Source organism: Balaenoptera musculus, chromosome 1 (genome assembly GCF_009873245.2).
Source record: "Balaenoptera musculus isolate JJ_BM4_2016_0621 chromosome 1, mBalMus1.pri.v3, whole genome shotgun sequence".
Lineage (NCBI taxonomy): Eukaryota > Metazoa > Chordata > Mammalia > Artiodactyla > Balaenopteridae > Balaenoptera > Balaenoptera musculus.
Window position 1 is genome coordinate 35,919,245 of NC_045785.1, and position 21,877 is coordinate 35,941,121.

General features: G+C 41.9%; 2 protein-coding genes across 3 annotated transcripts in view; both read left to right on the top strand.

Moving 5' to 3' along the window:
- Positions 1 to 21,877, top strand: part of ST3GAL3 (ST3 beta-galactoside alpha-2,3-sialyltransferase 3) — a 205,220-nt gene that overhangs the window by 80,520 nt on the left and 102,823 nt on the right. Inside the window, 2 exon segments of the mRNA XM_036867514.1 lie at positions 3,260 to 3,282; positions 3,284 to 3,308. Of these exon segments, the coding sequence (XP_036723409.1) occupies positions 3,260 to 3,282; positions 3,284 to 3,308 (48 nt within the window).
- LOC118902845 (40S ribosomal protein S27-like) lies at positions 1,655 to 20,505 on the top strand. Of its 2 annotated transcripts, XM_036867531.1 has the most exons (3): positions 1,655 to 1,658; positions 12,113 to 12,119; positions 20,281 to 20,505. In XM_036867531.1, exon 3 carries the CDS (start codon positions 20,327 to 20,329, stop codon positions 20,483 to 20,485), a length of 159 nt encoding a protein of 52 aa, XP_036723426.1. In that variant the 5' UTR covers positions 1,655 to 1,658; positions 12,113 to 12,119; positions 20,281 to 20,326; the 3' UTR covers positions 20,486 to 20,505. The 2 variants fall into 2 exon arrangements, with proteins under 2 accessions (XP_036723426.1, XP_036723417.1); XM_036867522.1 differs by lacking the exons at positions 1,655 to 1,658; positions 12,113 to 12,119 and having other exon boundaries at positions 20,218 to 20,505.

The following is a 21,877-nucleotide window of genomic DNA, read 5'->3' on the forward strand; positions in this document are numbered from 1 at the left end:
GTCTGAAGACACAAAGGTACATATCTCTTTGGAGAAATAGAAGTTGTTTGGCATATCTGGAGAATGAGGCATTTAGAGGTCATAAATGAGCCAAAATGGTAAAGATCTTGAAGGTCAGAGCTTGGAGTTTATCTTACAGGCTACGGGAAGCCACTGAAGCATTTTAATCAAGAGCAAAGACGTAGTCAGGTATACTTTTTAGAAAAATCATACAACAGTATGAAGGATGATGGAAGTGGGCTAAGCTGGAGGTAAGTGTGTGGTTAAAGGGCCTATCAGAACAGTCCTAGCAAGAAAAGGATAGGCAGATGTCCACAAAAGGCAAATCTATAGAGACAGAAAGTAAATTAGTGGTTGCCTGGGGCTAGAGGTGGGAACAGGGCATGACTGGGCACCTGGGATCTTCTGGGTGATAGAAATGTTCTAAAGCTGCATATGCTGGTGGTTACACAACTCTGTAAATTTTCTAAAAATCATTGAATTGTACACTTAAAATGAGTGAATTTTATAGTATGTAAATTATACCTCAATAAAGCTCTTTTAAAAAGAGAGAGAAAAATAGGGGCTTCTCTTCTGAAAGGGCACAGTAACATTGAGAGGAAACAGATGTGGGAAACATTGATAAAGAAGTAGAATTTGTAAGAGATGTTGATTGTATCTCATACAAGGTAGGATGGTCACCTATCTGATTAGACAAGTGTTCTAATTGTGCTTCTACATTTTTGTGAAAGAATAAAAAAGTCAACCTTACCTTTTACTTGGTAGGTTTCAAAGCATATGGATCTGCCCTTAACTGGCAGTACAGAATATCTGCCTCTGGATCCTTATCAAAAATTGTATCCTGGGCTTCCCTGGTGGTGCAGTGGTTGAGAGTCTGCCTGCCAATGCAGGGGACACGGGTTCGAGCCTGGTCTGGGAAGATCCCACATGCCGGGAGCAGCTGGGCCCGTGAGCCACAATTTACTGAGCCTGCGCGTCTGGAGCCTGTGCTCCGCAACAAGAGAGGGCCGCAATAGTGAGAGGCCCGCGCACAGCGATGAAGAGTGGCCCCCGCTCGCCGCAACTAGAGAAGCCCTCGCACAGAAAACGAAAGACCCAACACAGCCATAAATAAATAAAAATAAATTAAAAAAAATTGTATCCTGCAGCTCTCTGCTACCCAGTTCTTAATAAACACTTGATTTTGAGAAAAGGTGATTATGAAGGATTACCTGAAGGAGTTGAAGTCGATCCATTTCTTGAGGCACTTTCAGCAAACAGTTTATTGCCTGCCAGGTGTTATGCTGGTAACATAACAGTTGAATAAAGCAGATATAGTGTCTGCCTTTATGGAGCTTATAGTCTAGCAGTGCAGACAGATGACTTACAGTTATGATAACTCTTGTGTCAGATTTCCATGTGCAATAAGAGAAAATGACATACACCTGAGATCTGAAGGATCATGCTGAGGTGGATGCTGCCTGTGGTGTAGACGCTGGTCCTCATGCAGCCAGCTAGCATCCTTTGTAATGAGTGAGCCTTTTTTTTTTTTTTTTAAAGGGAGCATGGGTTTTTATTTATTTTTACTTATTATATTTGGCTGCATCGGGTCTTAGTTGTGGCACGTGGGATCTTCGTTGCGGCACGTGGGATCTTTTGTTGTAGTGCATGGGCTCTTCGTTGCACTGTGCCAGCTTCTCTCTAGTTGTGGCATGCGAGTTTTCTCTCTCTAGCTGTGGTGCGTGGGCTCCAGAGCATGTGGGCTCAGTAGCTGTGGCGTGCAGGCTTAGTTGCCCCACAGCATGTGGGATCTTAGTTCCCCAACCAGGGATCGAACCCACATGCCCTGCATTGGAAGGCGGATTCTTTACCACTGGACCACCAGGGAAGTCCCATGAGTGAGCCTTTTGAATGTGATCCCTTTTTGAGTCTGGGGTCTCTGGGGTTATTTTGGGCCTTAGATTATCTTGGTGTCCCTTAATAATTGCTTTTATTGACCTGTGTGTGGCCTATGCCATCATTTGTATTGCTTCCTGTTGTAAGAAACAGCCATAAAAGATTCACAATTACTTATATAGAAATGTTGTAGAGTTACAGTCTTCAACATCGTGGCAGCATCCCCCTTTCTTAAGACCCCATAAGAGGAATTTCTTTTCTGATCACCGTAGAGTATTTGCTTTTTTATGTATGCTTTGCTCTTCTGGTGGCTCTGAGGCACCCTGTCACATCCTGCTTCAGGTCTCCACACAGAGCATCCTCTCTGCCTGAATGCCCATTCCTTCTGTCGGGTTTAACCCTTACTTGTCCTTCAGTTCTTAGTTCAGGTGTCACTTCTTTAGGGAGGACTTCCCTAACCAACACCCACTCCCCTTCCAAACTAGGTCTCCTCCTAATAGAACTTCTGAGCACTCTTTTCTTTTCTTTTTTACTTAATCAGTTTTTAGTTGATAACTTGTTGGGTAACTTTTTTTCTCTTAGACTGATGACAGATCCGTGAGCGTAGAGACCATGCTTTTTTTTGTTTGCACCTGGATCGCAAAGTCATAGTATAGTATCTTGCACATAGTAGATGCCCAATAAATATTTTACTGAACAGTTGATAAATGAATGAATGTATGTATTGTGAGCACTCAATCTTGTTTATTTTCTCATTTTCTTTAGCTGTTTGGGAGCTCAGGCCTCTTTGATTCTACCTGTAGCATTTGTTTAGGTCCTCATGGCATGCATTTTGTGCACTAACATTCCCCTGACTATATAATATTTTTCCTTCCTTTGACTTCTTCATTTTTAAAATTCCAGTGTGTACTGTAAATTCCTCTAAGTCACTTATGCCTTTGTGGGGAAGAAATAATAAACATTGGGTATATGAATAGGAAAAGGAAACAAGTCAAAGGAAATGTTAGTGCCTTTAACCAGATGCAGAGGGAAGTTTTCTCTTTTGCTTTGTTTTAATTTATTTTCACTGTGAGAAGCAAAAAAGAAGTAAATGTGTCCCCTAATTTGGCAGAAATGCCTCTGAAGAATTTGGGGCATATCTCTTGCCCTGAGATGTTCCTCCCGGTTGGCACGAGGCCTGGGCTGGGCTCTGCAGGGCCTCCTGGCCCAGTGGTGGGTGGGACGGACCAGTGGAGGCTGTCTGTGCAGCTGAGTTCCAGTCCAGTTGGCTTTTCCTTGGAGAGGGTTTGGGCAAAGCCAGTGGGAACTGTTTTTTTGTTTTTGTTTTGTTTTGTTTTTACTTTAAGAAAGAAGAAAGAAATGAACTTGTCCTCTTGTGTTGCAGATTCAGTGGTTCTTTCCTTTGACTTCCGCTGGACAAACACTAGGCTCAGGTACCATCCCCTCCCCCTTCTATCATCCTTTCAGCACTCAGCACTGGCCGCATTTGAAGTGGAGCCTAATGAGGTGGGGGGAGGGGGCGTCTGGGGAGGGCAGTGGAATATCTCAGTATTGTGGGAAAATCTCAAGAAGCATTTCTAGGGACCCACAGTCTAGGAGGCAGCAGTGGGATACAACATCCAGAAGACTTCGCCAATTGCTTTAGAACTGTGCACTTAAGGAGTTTGCAGTTGATGCTCCTTCCTCATTCAGGGTGGTCCGGGGTCATAGAAAAGGTGTCTGTTTCCTGTGCACATATCCTGTCTCAGAGAGTGGGGCAGAGGGGCCGTTGAGAGACCCCACGCTCTGGGCACGCTGGAGTAGCTAACCATCAGGGCTCTCCAGCAGCATGCCAGGCTGGTCAGAGTATCAGCGCTTCCTAGGGACATTACCACCCTGTTGCGTGTTCACGTGCACCACCCCATATACTCAATAACACACCTCCTCCAGGATGGGCACTGTACTGTGCACATGTTGCCAACGTACTCCTGCCTCTTCCCTGTGTCAACAGTGCAGGACACACAAATTGGCACACCCGCTGCTTTGACCACAAATCACCCAGGCTCAGTGGAGCTCAGCTCTCCCCTGTCTGAGGCAGTCTGCCTGCCCCACACCACTGTGCTGTTGGCAGTGAACAGAAAGAGAAGATACTTTTATTCTTCAGCTTGCTGCCATCGTGTCCCTGTGGGAGCCCCAGAATGACTTCACCTCGTGAGGAGAGCATCTCTATGTATCAGGTCTTAATTTTTAGCTGAAGACGGTGGTGGTCCTCGTACCTTAGGTACTGCCTATGAGTAACAGGGAGACTTTGCTGGCCTGTTGAGGGCAGTTAACCCATTTTGCTGTCCTTGACTGCAATAGATTGATGTTTCACAAAGCAGCAATGAGGTTCAGGCCACTGTAGCAATGTGGACAAGGGGAAGGATGATCAGAGAATATGATCACAGCTGCCACTGTTTGCTGAGGGCCTACTGTGTGCCAACACTATGCTAAGTGCTTTACACACATCTTGCAAGGTGGATAGTACATCTTTAATTGTAAAGAAACTTAATTCTCAAAGACTTGAAGTACCCTGTCCAGGGCCACTCATATCAGTCCACCCCCTAGAGCCTGCACTCTCTGCCTGTCATCTTGCTGTCTCATACTTTGATGCTTGAGGTGTCCTCATTGAAAATGCTGAGATGGGAGAGGTTGCCTTAAGACAGAATGGACCTTTAGAAAGAGTTTTAAGTAGATGCAAAGTTGTGTCCATTCACATAGGAAAAAAACTGATCAATTTTATTACATTAAAGTAGAACTTCTGTTAATCAAAGATACCATTAAGACAGTAAAAAGGCAGAGTGAAAAAAGACATCTATAAACACAAATAGCCAACAAAGGGCTTGCTTCCACAATAAAGAACTACAAAAATCAATGTGAGTAAAGAAACAACCCAGTATAGAAAAAAGCAAAAGACCCCAACAGGCACTTCCCAAAAGAGGAATCCAAATGGCCAATAACCCTATGACAAGGTGTTCGATTGTATTACTACCTAGGGAAATGCAAATTAGCATTTCAGTGAGATACCACTGTACATCTACCAAATAGGAAAGCTTGAGAAGCTTGATATTCCAGGGTTGGTGAGGAAGTGATATGGTGGAACTCTGAGTCTCTACTGGTCAGTGGATAAGTTGATTACAACCACTTTGGAAAAAAACTATGGTAGTGTCTAGCTAAATTGAATATATACATACCCATGACCTGGGATTTCCTCCCCTAGGTATATTCCTGCATAAATAGATACTTATATAATATATACCAGGATATATGTATAAGATACATGTGTAAGAATCTATCTCTGTCATTGAGTGCAGCTAAGGCCTGGACAGAAATGCATTTAGCAGCTATTTGAAGACTCTGAAATATAAGTAGTAGTAGACAGATTGGGGAGAAAACTAGAATTAGAAGTACTGCCCACCCTGGCAGTGAATTTCTCATTTTTTCCTCTGTCCTGGACTCGAGACAGCCCAAAATCCGGGCACAAAACAGAGTGGACATAAGGGCACAAATGGAGAGAATTCCAGAAGACCTCTAGTTATGGCTAGAGTCTGGTTGGGAAAGGGGCTCTAAGGCTCAGACAGGGATGGGAAATCCTGAGGGTTGTTTTTCTCTGTTTTCTCATGCCCTAGTCCCCAGGCAGTCCCCTCGGTGGTGGCGATGGCAGTGCCCAGTAGCAGCAGTGGGGCCTTCAAGCACCTAAAACTGAGGAAGGGAAACTTTCTTCTTTGATCAAATCTGCCTCTCTGTAATCCCAAGAAGGTGGGGTGAAATCCAGTTGCTTTTTCTCTCTCTGCCTTCCTGCTGCTTGGTCCCCAGATTTGGGTACAGTTCAGGAAATGTGTGGCAGAAAGTGTAACTAAAACCCCAGATTTCTGGCCAGAGGACCAAAAAGGGGAGGCCCAATGAACTGGAAAGTACAAGGAGAGCAGAGAGGAAGGAGCTCAGGAAAATGACTCCATAAAGTTGTGTATGAACTTCTGGGCTAACCCTGAGCTGTGCATGTGTGCATATGATTCTAACCAGCACACCAAAGACTTTGAGAACTGAACTAAGGGATAAACCACCACCTGAGTCCCAGACTGGACACTTGGTGGTACACACCTGGACAGGCTTTGAAAATGGAACTGGCATTGAAACCACAACTCAAAAGAAGGCTGGTCAGAACTGGCCAACTAAATCCAACCTGCTTGATTGTCTGGTAAAACAAAAATATCAACATTCTCCACTGAATTTAAATAAGACCTAAAGTTTCATGACATAATATTCGAAATATAGAGGATACAATCTAAAATTAATTATCACATGAAGAACTAGGAAAATCTCAACTTGCCTGGGAGAGGCATCAGAGGATGCCGATGCCAGGGCTTCCTTGGTGGTGCAGTGGTTAAGAATCCGCCTGCTAGTGCAGGGGACATGGGTTTGAGCCCTGGTCCGGGAAGATCCCACATGCCATAGAGCAACTAAGCCCGTGCACAACAACTACTGATCCTGCACTCTAGAGTCTGCAAGCCACAACTACTGAGCTCACTTGCCACAGCTACTGAAGCCCACACACCTAGAGCCCGTGCTCTGCAACGAGAGAAGCCACCACAATGAGAAGCCTGTGCACCGCAACGAAGAGTAACCCCTGCTCGCCACAACTAGAGAAAGCCTGTGCGCAGCAATGAGGAACCAATACAGCCAAAAATAAATAAATTAAACAAATAAATAAATAAATAGATGCCGATGCTGAGATGACACAGATGTTGGAATAATCTGACAGACTTTATAAATCTATTTATTTATTTATTTTTGGCTGTGTTGGGTCTTCGTTTCTGTGCGAGGGCTTTCTCTAGTTGCGGCGAGCAGGGGCCACTCTTCATCGGGTGCGCGGGCCTCTCACTGTCGCAGGCTCTCTTGTTGCGGAGCACAGGCTCCAGACGCACAGGCTCAGCAGTTGTGGCTCACGGGCCTAGTTGCTCCGCGGCATGTGGGATCTTCCCAGACCAGGGCTCGAACCCGTGTCCCCTGCATTGGCAGGCAGATTCTCAACCACTGTGCCACCAGGGGGGCCCGACAGACTTTAAAGTAGCTTTTATAAAAAAAGCTCCTGCCCCCTTTCCCCATCTCTTCCATCTGGCTGTTGCTGAGTTGAATCCTTTCATAACAAACTGGTAATCAGTAAGTAAACTGTTAAAAAAAAATGCTCCCAAAAGTAAGGGTAAACATTGTTGACATGAATGGAAAGATAGAAAGTGTTAGCCAAAAAAATAACCCCATGAACCAAATATGTATATATAAACCAAATGGAGATACAAGAAAAAAAATACGATAATGGAAAATTAAGAAACTGCTGCATGGGCTCAATCACAAAATAGAGATGACAGAGGAAAGAATCAGTAAACTCGAAATAAAGCAGTAGAAAAACTATCCAATCTGAACAACAGAAGAAAAAAGATTAAAGAGCTGAACGAAGTCTCAGTGACTTATGGGACAATACTGGAAAGGTTTACATCTGTGTCATTGGAGCCCAGAAGGAGGGAAAGAGTGCGGTACAGAAGAATGTTTGAAAAAATAATGGCTTAATCTTCCCAAATTTGGTGCCCAAGTAGGCTTTATTCTGGGAATGGAAGGCTGGTTCAACATTCAAAAATCAATCAGTGTGGGCTTCCCTGGTGGCGCAGTGGTTGAGAATCTGCCTGCCAATGCAGGGGACAGGGGTTCGAGCCCTGGTCTGGGAAGATCCCACATGCCGCGGAGCAACTAGGCCCGTGAGCCACAACTGCTGAGCCTGCGCATCTGGAGCCTGTGCTCCTCCCAGTGGTCCATTCTCCATGTTGTAGTCAGAGCCATCTTTTAAAAATGTAAATCAGATCATGTCTTGTTCCCACTGAAATCACTCCAGGTTCAAACTCCATGACCTACAGGGCCCTACTTGCTGGCTCCTATGCCAATTTCTGTCTAATTATCTCAACACTTTCACTTTACTTCATTTGCCCCTCACTGCCCTCAAGCCACATTGGCGTTCCTGCCATTCCATGAATATGCCAGGTCCCTTCCTGCCCGAGGGCCTTTGTACTCACTTACCTTTCGCTTTGCACGACTTACCTTTCGCTTTGCACGACTGTCTCAGGTCTCTGTTCAAATGTCATCTCTGCAAGAAGGCCTTCCCAGAACACTTTTTCTAAAGTAGTCTACTCTCTTTTGACTCCCAGCCCTTCTCTAAGCAGGTATGTCTTTATTTTTTCTTAGCACTCATCCTTCCTTCAAATTATGTGCTTGTTTATCTTATTTAATTGGTCCCCCCCCCACTAAAATGTAAGCTTCATGTAACCAGGGACCTTGCCTATCTTGTTCATCACTGTGTCCCTGGAACTTGGAACAGTACCTGGCACATAATAGGTGCTTAGTAAATATTTATTGAATGAAGAATAGAAAAATAGAAACAATAATGTCCATCACTTAATGGATGCTTAAGGATTACATAAATAATGGCACATTTATACAGTGGAATACTGTGCAGCCATTAGAAATGATGATGCAATTTTATTTTTATTGACATAGAAGATGTCGAGAGTATTACTGAGTGAACAAAACAGGAACAAACAGCATGTATATTGAGGCCACAGGTAAGTACAATTATATATGCACATTCACACATATATTTGTGGAAAGAGATTTCTGGGAAGGTACTCACCAAAATATTTGCAGCAATTAACTTTAGATAATGGGAGTTTTGAATGGTTCTTACTTCATTCTTTTTAAGTTTTTTACATTTGGATTTTTGCAGTAAGCTTGTGTTATTCCCACAACTGGGAAAAATAAAATTACTTTTGTTTGGAGAGAAGGACTGTGTCTGTGCTTAGTGGTTATTTTTATATATCTACCCTACTAGGTGGTAAGCTCCATGGAGTTTCAGATACAAACTGCAGAGTGAGCCATTTTTTCTGTTTCCTGTCCCAGCTGCTCTTTTGACATGCTGTCCCTCCTAATCCTGCAGCTTAACACAAGATGCCCTGGCATGGTCTGGACACACTTGATATCATGAGTAGAACTGAATTTACTGTATGCCCAGCTCTAGACATCTTCTTTTCTTCCCAGGATAGAAGGGAAATGGTGCATGACCTCTTTGCTTGCATTGGGATGGGGCTTCTACCTACCAGTGGAGGTTCGACACTCCACTGGCCCCCAGTACCGTCACAGCTGTGCTGTGCTTGGGTGGAGGGCGCATAGTCACAGGGGACCTCGTCTTATCAGGACCTCCTCACTGGGCCTCTCTCCTCCCCCACACCAATGTACACCCATTTGAGACTGGATTTCAGTTTGTGAACTTCTAAGTTATTTTACTGGGTCAGTTAATTTAGTCCAGGTCAGTGAATTTTTCTGTGTTTATACAACTGCTTTTCCTATTTTAGTTTGTCTTTGATTAACTGATCCTACGTTATAATTTGTTTTCCTGACTTGAGATGATGTGGGAGCTGTTTGCACTTTGGCCAGCCCCTCTTGGGTCTCTGTGGACTCCCATGGTTCATGTGTGGGCATGGCTAGGCCTTTTGACACCACCCTTGGGCGGGGGGTGGGAGGTAAGGGTAGATAATTGCTCTCATGGCAGCTCTCCTAATATGAGGGGGTCTGCTTTCCTTGTTTTCCTCTGAGAGTCAGTGTAGAGTAATGTAAAGAAAAGAAGCTGCAGAGCCAGACCTGGGTTGGTTCAACCGCACCCAGCTGGTCCATGTGCTGGTTGGGGATCTTGAACACATTGTTTCCACTCTCTAAGACTCTGTTTCCTCCTCTGTAAAATGGAGAAAATACCCACCTCATAAGGGTTGTAAGGGTTAAACTGAGAATGTAGGTGAAAGTACTTAGAGCAGCATGAATTCACAGTAGATGCTCAATAAATAGTAGTTCCCTCAGTTCTTCCCTTTGTCTGGCATGTCCATTTGCAACTGTTGCCAACTTCCTCCTCCACCCAAGCCAGGATATATATTACTTATGTTTAATATAGCCCATGAATTTTATTCGAGGCTGTACAGTGCCTTTTCTTTAGAAAAGAGGGATCTATTTTGGTTAGGATAGGTTCTCATTCCATTTATCTCTATGCCCTTTGCACTTAGCAATTCATCATATCTCAGAGGTTGGAGCCAAAGACCCCTTTAAAGAAGCAGAGCTTCTTCTCTTATATGCTTGGAGTTTTCTTGCCTAATGGCCTATCCTGCTTTTCTGGCTTTTGTGCGTTCTAATATGAAGTGCTGCAGTTTCCTGATAGAATAAAGTCCATGTTTTTTCCCATATACTAAACTTTATCTACTTCAATAATGTTTCTCAAACTGGCCTTCCTGGGAAATATTCATTGTTGTCATCGGCAGCAGTTATTTCATAAGCATCTGCTTTGTGCAAAGCACAGTGACAGCCCATGGGAATTTGTGGTGGCTCTTTACAGTGATCAAAGGAGGTGGGTCACTGGGGACTGAAAGGGCCAGTCGCACAATTGCCTCATGATGTGCACCTATATTCCCTGAAAGTCTATTTCAGGGCTCAGTGGCCTAAGAGTGGAGCTGGAGTAGGACACTTTCTCTCGGGGAGCTCCCCCTTCATCCTAGAATAGGATATCACTGTGTAGTCAGTACCCCCAGCTGTTTAAACATGAGAGCATAAGTAGAAAGTGATAACATTTGTACACCCTGCTAAGATAAAAGGAGGGGACTCAGGGTTATTTAATCAGGGCATTGTGAAAACATTTAAAATTTTCTTTACATTATAGAATTATGATGAGCAAAATGAAATACAAAGTGTTGTGGAATGTATTAAATGTTGAATTGCTATAAAACATAAAAATAAATATTTTTAAGTTTTTAAGTTAAAAACTTGAGCTTGTTTCAATGTGTGTTAGTTTTTATCTCAGGATTTATGCCTCTCAGGTGGTCAGTTTTCATAAAGATTCCAAATATGCTTGAAGAGAATGTGCATTCTCCACTTGTCAGGTGTAAGGTACTCTGTGTATCCGCTAGTTCAAAATTTATTCACTGTTCTGTTCAAATCTTCTGATTTCTCACTGATTCTGTGAGCCTGATTCTTCAGTGGTCTATAAGTTCCCCGTTATAATGACAGGAGACCCATTGTATATTTCTCCTTATAATTCTATTAATTTTGCCTGATACAGAGACATTATTAGGTGCATACACACTTTAGTGCATGGCCTCCTTTTGTTTATGTCCAGTTTCTGAACCTTCCAGGAGTTTCTATGAGTTTAGAACACCAACTTCTTCCTTTGAAATGCCAGTGGAAGAGTTAATGGTTAGTTTCAAAGACAGTAAGCGTCTGAACAGGCACTTTATGCATTCACAGGTCTGACGTGGTACAGGTGTGGAGGAGAAGAGCAGAGGTTTGCATCATGCATGCCACTTCCCACCTGGAGCCAGGCAAGGGACACACATGTGCTCCTTGATCAGGGCTTTCCAGCCTGGCTGAGGCAGGGAGCCTAAACCACCAGACTAAACATCTCCCCTTCACTGTGCAGCTGTGGTCTTGCTGCTCTGACACCTGCGAGGAGAGTACCTTCAGGTGCCAGGAGAGCTGTACATATACATCAGCGCACATTGTGCCTGGTGACTTGAGAGTCCCAGGATCTTTTTTTTTTTTTTTTTTTTTAGTTAATTTTTAGAGTATGGTTGCTTTACAATGTTATGTTAGCCTCCACTGCACAACAAAATGTATCAGCCATGGACATACAGATATCCCCTCCCTTTTGGACTTCCCTCTCATTTAGGTTACCACAGTGCACTAGGTGACTTCCCTGTGCTATACAGCATGTTCCCATCAGTTGTCCATAAATGGGTGTTGAATTTTGTCAAAAGCTTTTTCTGCATCTATTGAGACGATCACATGGTTTTTATTCTTCAGTTTGTTAATATGGTGTATCACATTGATTGATTTGCGTATATTGAAGAATCCTTGCATCCCTGGGATAAATCCCACTTGATCATGGTGTATGATCCTTTTAATGTGTTGTTGGATTCCGTTTGCTAGTATTTTGTTGAGGATTTTTGCATCTATATTCATCAGTGATATTGGTCTGTAATTTTCTTTTTTTGTAGTATCTTTGTCTGGTTTTGGTATTAGGGTGATGGTGGCCTCGTAGAATGAGTTTGGGAGTGTTCCTTCCTCTGCAATTTTTTGGAAGAGTTTGAGAAGGATGGGTGTTAGCTCTTCTCTAAATGTTTGATAGAATTCACCTGTGAAGCCATCTGGTCCTGGACTTTTGTTTGTTGGAAGATTTTAAATCACAGTTTCAATTTCATTACTTGTGATTGGTCTGTTCATATTTTCTATTCTTCCTGGTTCAGTCTTGGAAGGTTATACCTTTCTAAGAATTTGTCCATTTCTTTTTTTTTTTTTTTTTTTTTTTGGCTGAGTTGGGTCTTCGTTGCTATGCACAGGCTTTCTCTAGTTGCGGTGAGTGGGGGCTACTCTTCGTTGTGGTGCGCGCGCTTCTCACTGCAGTGGCTTCTCTTGTTGTGGAGCTCAGGCTCTAGGCACGCGGGCTTCAGTAGCTGTGGCGTGCGGGCTTCAGTAGTTGTGGCGCACGGGCTTAGCTGCTCCGCGGCATGTGGGATCTTCCCAGACCAGGGCTGGAACCTGTGTTCCCTGCATTGGCAGGTGGATTCTTAACCACTGTGCCACCAGGGAAGTCCATGTCCATTTCTTCCAGGTTGTCCATTTTATTGGCATAGAGTTGCTTGTAGTAGTCTCTTATGATGCTTTGTATTTCTGTGGTGGCCGTTGTAACTTCTCCTTTTTCATTTCTAATTTTATTGATTTGAGCCCTCTTCCTCTTTTTCTTGATGAATTTGGCTAAAGGTTTATCAATTTTGTTTATCTTCTCAAAGAACCAGCTTTTAGTTTTATTGATCTTTGCTATTGTTTTCTTTGTTTCTATTTCATTTATTTCTGCTCTGACCTTTATGATTTCTTTCCTCCTACTAACTTTGGGTTTTGTTGGTTCTTCTTTCTCTAGTTCCTTTAGGTGTAAGGTTAGATTGTTTACCTGAGATTTTTCTTGTTTCTTGAGGCAGGATTATATTGCTATAAACTTCCCTCTTAGAACTGCTTTTGCTGCATCCCATAGGTTTTGGATCATTGTGTTTTCGTTGTCATTTGCCTCTAGGTAATTTTTTATTTCCTCTTTGATTTCTTCAGTGATCTCTTCATTATTTAATAACGTATTGTTTAGCCTCTATGTGTTTGTGTTTTTTACGTTTATTTCCCTGTAATTTATTTCTAATCTCATAGCATTGTGGTCAGAAAAGATGCTTGATATGATTCCAATTTTCTTAAATTTACTGAGGCTTGATTTGTGACCCAAGATGTGATCTATCCTGGAGAAGGTTCTGTGTGCACTTGAGAAGAAAGTGTAATCTGCTGTTTTCAGATGGAATGTCCTATAAATATCAATTAAATCTATCTGGTCTATTGTGTCATTTAAAGCTTGCATTTCCTTATTAATTTTCTGTCTGGATGATCTGTCCATTGGTGTAAGTGAGGTGTGAAAAGTCCCCCACTATTACTGTGTTACTGTCGATTTCCTCTTTTATAGCTGTTAGCATTTGCCTTATGTATTGAGGTGCTCTTATGTTGGGTGCATATATATTTATAATTGTTTTATCTTCTTCTTGGATTGATCCCTTGATCATTGTGTAGTGTCCTTCCTTGTCTCTTGTAACATTATTTATTTTAAAGTCTATTTTATCTGATATGAGTATTCTACTCCAGCTTTCTTTTGATTTCCATTTGCATGGAATATCTTTTTCCATCCCCTCACTTTCAGTCTGTATGTGTCCCTAGGTCTGAAGTGGGTCTCTTGTAGACAGCATATCGATGGGTCTTGTTTTTGTATCCATTCAGTGAGCCTGTGTCTTTTGGTTGGAGCATTTAATCCTTTCATGTTTAAGGTAATTATAGATATGTATGTTCCTCTGACCATTTTCTTAATTGTTTTGGGTTTGTTTTTGTAGGTCCTTTTCTTCTCTTGTGTTTCCCACTTAGAGAAGTTCCTTTAGCATTTGTTGTAGAGCTGGTTTGGTGGTGCTGAATTCTCTTAGCTTTTGCTTGTCTGTAAAGATTTTGATTTCTCTGTCAAATGTGAATGAGATCCTTGCCGGGTAGAGTAGTCTTGGTTGTAGGTTCTTCCCTTTCATCACTTTAAATATGTCATGCCACTCCCTCCTGGCTTGTAGAGTTTCTGCTGAAAAATCAGCTGTTAACCTTATGGGAGTTCCCTTATATGTTATTTGTCATTTTTCCCTTGTTGCTTTCAATAATTTTTCTTTGTCTTTAATTTTTGTCAATTTGATTACTATGTGTCTTGGTGTGTTTCTCCTTGGGTTTATCCTGCCTGGGACTCTCTGCACTTCCTGCCCTTGGGTGGCTATTTCCTTTCCCATGTTAGGGAAGTTTTCAACTATAATCTCTTCAAATATTTCCTTGGGTCCTTTCTCTCTCTCTCTTCTCCTTCTGGGACCCCTAAAATGTGAATGTAGTTGCATTTAATGTTGTCCCAGAGGTCTCTTAGGCTGTCTTCATTTCTTTTCATTCCTTTTTCTTTATTCTGTTCCACGGCAGTGAATTCCACCATTCTGTCTTTCAGATCACTTATCTGTTTTTCTGCCTCAGTTATTCTGCTACTGATTCCTTCTAATGTAGTTTTCATTTCAGTGATTGTATCGTTCATCTCTGTTTGTTTGTTCTTTAATTCTTCTAGGTGTTCTTTAGTTCTTCTAGGTCTTTGTTAAACATTTCTTGCATCTTCTCGATTTTTGCCTCCATTCTTTTTCTGAGGTCCTGTATCATCTTCATTATCATTATTCTGAATTCTTTTTTTGGGAAGTTGCCTATCTCCACTTCATTTAGTTGTTTTTCTGGGGTTTTATCTTGTTCCTTCTCTGGTACATAGTCCTCTGCCTTTTCATTTTGTCTATCTGTGAATGTGGTTTTTGTTCCAGAGGCTGCAGGATTGTCCCCCATTTGTTTATTTTTGTTTTAATTTTCATTATGCTAGGAGGTGGGTTAAAAAGATGTTGCTGTGGTTTATGTCAAAGAGTGTTCTGCCTGTGTTTTCCTCTAAGAGTTTTAATAGTGTCTGGTCTTACATTTAGGTCTTTAATCCATTTTGAGTTTATTTTTGTGTATCCAGAGTCTTTCTTATTACAGATTTGGGGTCAGTGGACTGCTGGTGAGAACTGGGCTTTACTGCCAGTTTCCCTAGAGATGAATTGTCCCTGTAGAATTGGTACACGCAAAATAGCATTTCCATCGTATAAGCTGAACTCACATGCTACTTCAAGAACACATTTGTGTACAATGAGATGCTCTGGGATCTGCAACCTTGCCCAAACCCAACAGTAAGAAGCTCTGCTGCTGTATCTCCAGAGCATTATGCCTGTGACTTCCTGATCACTTTCTGTTCTTGTTTATATTTCCTAAAGATTATGCTTAAGCTTTCCTGCTAGTCAGAGAACTCTATGAGGGACTGTGCATAGTAACAGCTTAGGAATATGTGGCATATTCAGTAACCGCTTATGAATATGAGAATAGAATGCTTGTCAGATAAGATCCCTGGCTGGGTTGGAGATGGGGCAGTAATGTGTTACTCAGGAGCCTCCAGAAGTCTTTGTGGAGAAGGTTAAATTTTAGGCTTTTATAAATGACAGGAGGAAATTACCCTGACAAATTTGGAGTCATCAAAAAGGAACCCCAGAAACTGAAATTAAGGAAGAGTGCCTAAGAAGAGCCAGGGCAGGCTCTCCATAGGCAGGTGACTTTGATGTAATCAGCTGGATGGGCTGGGAGCCAAGAATGGCCAGAGCAAGAGAAGCACCACCTTAAAAGGTGGTTGGGCTAGTGGCTGGGAGAGGCAGCAAGAGGTGGAGGAAGACAAAGAATCAGGTCTTAGGGCTCCTCACTAGATTCTCTTGGTCATTTGGTCACGTTCATTCTTCCATTCATTCAGCATATGTATGGAGCACCAACTATGCCAGACCCTGTATTAGGTGCTGGAGATACAGATACATACAATTGGGATTATTTATTGTAAGCAACAGAAACTGACCCTGACTGACTTAAAAGAAAAAGAAATTTACCAGAAGGACATGGGAACCCACCGAATCAAATTAAAAGCCAAACAACCGGCCCTCAGAAAACACATTAAGGGCAGTGCCGGGAATCTAGATTGAAGCAAGTGTTCCATCTCTTCAGCATGCTGTTTTTCTCCCTGGTGTCACTCAGCTTGCAAGAGAAAGAGTCCAACCAACCTAGCTTTTGTCAAGTGTCCACACTTTGGAAAGGCACATCCCATTGATAGTCTTACCACTTGCCTGCAATGGGAGAAGGGTAGTTCCCTGAAATTCAAGGGACTTCTTTCTAAAAGAGGACAGAAACAACAGATGTGCACTACAGACTCATGAGCAAATTAGCAGAACTGCATTAAGTTCTACAAGTTTGGTGGAGAGCACAGATAAGGGGACACTTAGGCTAACAGTTTAGATCAGAGTAGGGGTTGTCATTCATCATTCATTTATCATGCCAAGCACAGTGTTAGGTGACGAAGCCTTAGAACTTTTAGTCTGTGGAGGAGAGCCACCAGTCAAATAGTCTGATAAATGTATAATTACATTTGTATAATAGAGTAATTGCTATGAGGGCAAGTAAGACACTGTGTGAAAGGAGCATGTAGGAGGGGCACAAGCCAGACAGGAGGGTCAAGGCATGCTCTTCTAAAAGAGTACATTTGAACTAGGGCCTTAAAAATGAGCAGGAATTAACCACATAAAGAGATGAGGACATGTTTCAGGCAGAAAAACTGCTTCTAAGAAAAAGGCCTATGTTGAGAGAATTCTTGGCTCATTCAAGGAACTAAGAGACTGCCAAAATGCCCAGAGCAGAGTGCCCAAGGGAGAAGATACTACAAGATGGAGCTGGAAAGGTAGGTAAAGGCCGAATCATGAAGGTCCTTATGGCACTACAAAAATGTCTATTACTTTTAGCTTTGGTGACAGCTATATCTTGAAGGACGAGTGGGAATTCACCAAGTTAACAAGAGGAGTGAGAGCATTATAGATTGAGGGAACATCATCTGCAGTAGGTCTCAGGCATGAAGGCTGCCTGGAGGGGGTGGCAGAAGATGGGGCTGGGAAGACAGGTAGAGACAGATTACGTGGTTGCTGCATAGCCTAAGCAACAGTGAAGACTCAGCAAAAGCAGTGACCATGGTAGAGGGAGGAGGATCTGTATTTAGAAATGAGAGAAATAGGGCACACCGAAAACTTCATTCTTGGGGGACTGAATGGTGATGCCGTTACCAAAGAAACAAAACAGGCTGTGGGGAGGGCAGGGAATGGGGTGAAGATAAGTCTGATTTATAGCATTTTGAGTTTGAGGTGACTGTGGGTCATTTAGGGGCCATGTGTAGGAAATAACCAATGTGAAAAGGGGTTGGGAATGATACTTTACATGAAGGGAAAAGCAGGCACGAAGGCCTGGAAGTGATAAGGTACTTTGGAGGAGCATAGCTCAGTCTGGCTGGAGCATAGAACATGGCAGGGGCAGGGTTGGGTGATGCAGGGAGTCAAAGAGAGAACTTAGGGCGGTCACTGTAGGCCAGATCATGAAGGCCGTTGTAAACTAAGAGACTGGCATTTATTCTGAGAACAGTAGAGGCCATTTGAATGTTTTAAGCAGAGTTATGACAATCATATTTATCTTATAGGAAGATTGCTCTAGTTACATCATGGAGAATCCATTAGAAAGGGACAAGACAGGATGCAGGGAAACCTGGTAGGAGGCTGTTAATAGTAACTGAGGTGAAAAGTGAATCTGGCTTAATCAAGAATGGTAGAAATGGAGAAAAGTCAGTGGACTTGAGATCCATGTAGAAGACGAAATTAAAAGGACATGGTATTTAATTAAATGAAATAAGAAAGAAGCAGGGATCGATGAGTTCTCTCAGATTTCCAGCTTGGGCAGCTGGGTGAAAAGTGTTACCATTCATTAAGGTAGGGAATACAGGAGGAGGTTGTACACGTGTAAGGGTGGTGAAAATGAACTCTGTGTGAGGCAGACTGAGTTTCAGGTAAACTATAGGATATCAAAGTGGAGATGGCAGCTGCATACACAAGTCTGGAGCTCAGGCTCTCTAGAGAGGGTTGGGCAGGAATGAGAGATTTGGTTTGGGTGCAATGGAAAGATCATTGGGCCGGCTAAACTGAATAGTTAAGCACGGTGAAGTCTAGACCAGATAGACTTTTTCCCAGATAGGGAAAAAGTGAAGAAAGGAGGAGAAACAACTGAAAAATAGACAAAATATATGAAAAAAATAAAAAAAAGTTTCTTCAGACATTGAACAATAGGTAGCTCAGGACCCTGGTCTTTGAAAGAAGGGAAACAAATAAGATTTCCAGACCACAGCACAGGGAAGAAGAACCCAAACCGAACCCAGGAGTCTTCCTAAGAGGAAACAGAGTTGAGAATTTGAGGAGACCAAGGCAGCCAGAATTCATGGGCAGAGTACCAGAGAGGAGAGAGCTGCACACAGAGAGAGCACTGGAGATCTGCTGAGGACTGCTTGGACTCCTCAGCTGATCAAAGCACGTGTGTGAGGAAACGACTGGAGACCAAGGAAAGAAGCACTGGAAAGGAACAGGAAGAGTACTCTCTATAGCTCACACAGGGCTGGGAATAATGGGGAAATGTCATAATACGTGAGGCATCACATAGCGTACTTAGAAGGGTATTGCCTTAGCAGTGGGGCAAAATTAGTAATGGTGCAAATTAGCCCTAGACTAAAGTCCACTTTTGCCTCTAACCCCAACCCTGCAAAGCTTAAAAGCAAGCATTGAAAGGATCAAACTGTTTCTAAGTAATTAAACAGCACCTCAAAAATACTTAAGGAATGCACAAATATTCTGCATCCAACAAGGTAAAATTCACATGGCTGACATCCAGTCAAGAATGACCAGGCTGGGCTTCCCTGGTGGCGCAGTGGTTGAGAATCTGCCTGCCAAAGCAGGGGACACGGGTTCGAGCCCTGGTCTGGGAAGATCCCACATGCCGCGGAGCAACTGGGCCCGTGAGCCACAACTACTGAGCCTGAGCGTCTGGAGCCTCTGCTCCGCAACAAGAGAGGCCGCGATAGTGACAGGCCCGCGCACCGCGATGAAGAGTGGCCCCCACTCGCCGCAACTGGAGAAAGCCCTCACACAGAAACGAAGACCCAACACAGCCAAAAATAAACATAATAAATAAATAATAAATAAAAGTTTAAAAAAAAAAAAAAAAAGAATGACCAGGCTGCGTTTCTATACACTAACAATGAGCTATCAGAGAGAGAAATAAAGGAAACAATTCTATTTACCATCGCATCAAAAAGAATAAAATACCTAGGAATAATGCTTGGTAAACTATAAGACACTGATGAAAGAAACTGAAGACAACACAAACAGATGGAAAGATATACCATGTTGGAAGAATTAACTGGAAGAATTAATATTATGAAAATGACCATACTACCCAAGGCAACCTACAGATTCAGTGCAATCCCTATCAAAATACCAATGGCATTTTTCACAGAACTAGAACAAATAATTGTAAAATTTGTATGGAAACACAAAAGACCCTGAATAGCCAAAACAATCTTGAGAAAGAAGAACAGAGTTGGAGAAATCACACTCTCTGATTTCAGACTATACTACAAAGCTACAGTAATCAAAACAGTATGGTCCTGGCACAAAAACAGACACATAGATCAATGGAACAGAATAGAGAGCCCAGAAATAAACCCATGGACTTGTGGTCAATTAATCTAAAACAAAGGAGGAAAGGATATACAATGGAGAAAAGACAGTCTCTTCAAGTAAGTGGTGCTGGGAAAACTGGACAGCTACATGTAAAAGAATGAAATTAGAACATTCTCTAACACCATATACAAAAATAAACTCAAAATGAATTAAAGACTTAAATGTAAGACTGGATACTATGAAACTCCTAGAGGAAAACATAGGCAGAACACTCTTTGACATAAATTGTAGCAATATTTTTTCAATATTTGCTTTCCTCTCCTAAAGCAAAGGAAATAAAAACAAGAATAAACAAATGGGACCTAATAAAACTTAAAAGCTTTTGCACAGCAAAGGAAACCATCAACAAAATGAAAAGACAACCTACTGAATGGGAGAAAATATTTGCAAATGATATGACCAATAAGGAATTAATATCCAGAATATATAAACAGCTCATAAAACAACATAAAGAGACAACCCAATTAAAAAATGTGCAGAAGCCTTTCCCACGGTGATGACCTCCACACGAGAACATGCCTCTCGCAAAGGATCTCCTTCATCCCTCTCCAGAAGAGAAGAGGACACACAAGAAGAAGCACCTGGTGCAGAGCCCCAATTCCTATTTCATGGATTTGAAATGCCCAGGATGCTATAAAATCACCACCATCTTTAGCCATGCACAAACAGTAGTTTTGTGTGTTGGCTGCTCTACCATCCTCTGCCAGCCTACAGGAGGAAAAGCAAGGCTTACAGAAGGATGCTCCTTCAGATGGAAGCAGCACTAAAAGCCCCTGGAATCAAGATGAATAGGAAACCATCCCAATAAACACATTTTGGATTTTTTAAAAAATGCGCAGAAGACCTAAATAGACATTTTTCCAAAGAGGAAGTGCAGATGGTCAACAGGCACGTGAAAAGAGGTTCAGCCTCACTAATTATTAGGGAAATGCAAATCAAAACCACAGTGAGGTATCACCTCACATTGGTAAGAATGGCTATCATCAAAAAGTCTACAAATAATAAATGCTGGGGAAGGTGTGGAGAAAAGGGAAGCCCCCTACACTATTGGTGGGAATGTAAATTGATACAGCCACTTGGAAAACAGTATGGAGGTTCCTTAAAAAACTAAAAATAGAGTTACCGTATGATCCAGTGATCTCACTCCTGGACATATATCTGGACAAAATTATAATTGGAAAAGATACATGCACCCCAAGGTTCATTGCAGTAGCCAAGACATGGAAGCAACCTAAATGTCCATTGACAGATGAATGGATAAAAAAAGATGTGGTACATATATACAATGGAATATTACTCAGCCATAAAAAATAATGAAATAATGCCATTTGCAGCAATATGGATGGACCTAAAGATTATCATACTAAGTGAAGTAAGCCAGACAGAGAAAGACAAATATCATATGATAATGCCAAAATGTGGAATCTAAAAAAAAAGATACAAATGTACATATTACAAAACAGAAATAGACCCACAGACATAGAAAGCAAACTTATAGTTACCAAAGGGGAAAGGGGGGGGATAAATTAGGAGTTTGGGATTAACATATACACACTACTGTATGTAAAATAGCTAACCAACAAGGACCTACAGGGAACTATACTCAATGTTTTGTAATAATATATAAAGGAAAAAAATCTGAAAAAGAATATATATGTATAACTGAATCACTGTGCTATACACCTGAAACTAACACAATATTGTAAATCAACTGTACTTCAATTAAAACAAAAAAAGAATGAAATTTTGCCATTTGCAACAACATGGTTGCACTTGGAGGGTATTATGCGAAGTGAAATAAGTCAGACAGAAAAAGACAAATACTGTATGATATCACTTATATGTGGAATCTAAAAAACAGAGCAAACTAGTGAATATAACAAAAAAGAAACAGACTCACAGATATAGAGAACAAACTAGCGGTTTCCAGAGGGAAGAGGGAAAGGGGGCAGGGCAATATAGGGGTAGGGGATTAAGAGGTACAAACTATTAGGTATAAAGTAAGCTACAACGATATTATTGTACAGCACAGGGAATTTCGCCAGTATTTTATAATAGCTATAAATGAAATATAACCTTTAAAAATTGTGAATCACTATATGGTATTGTATATAATATTGTACATCAACTATACTTCAATTAAAAAAAAAAAAAAAAGA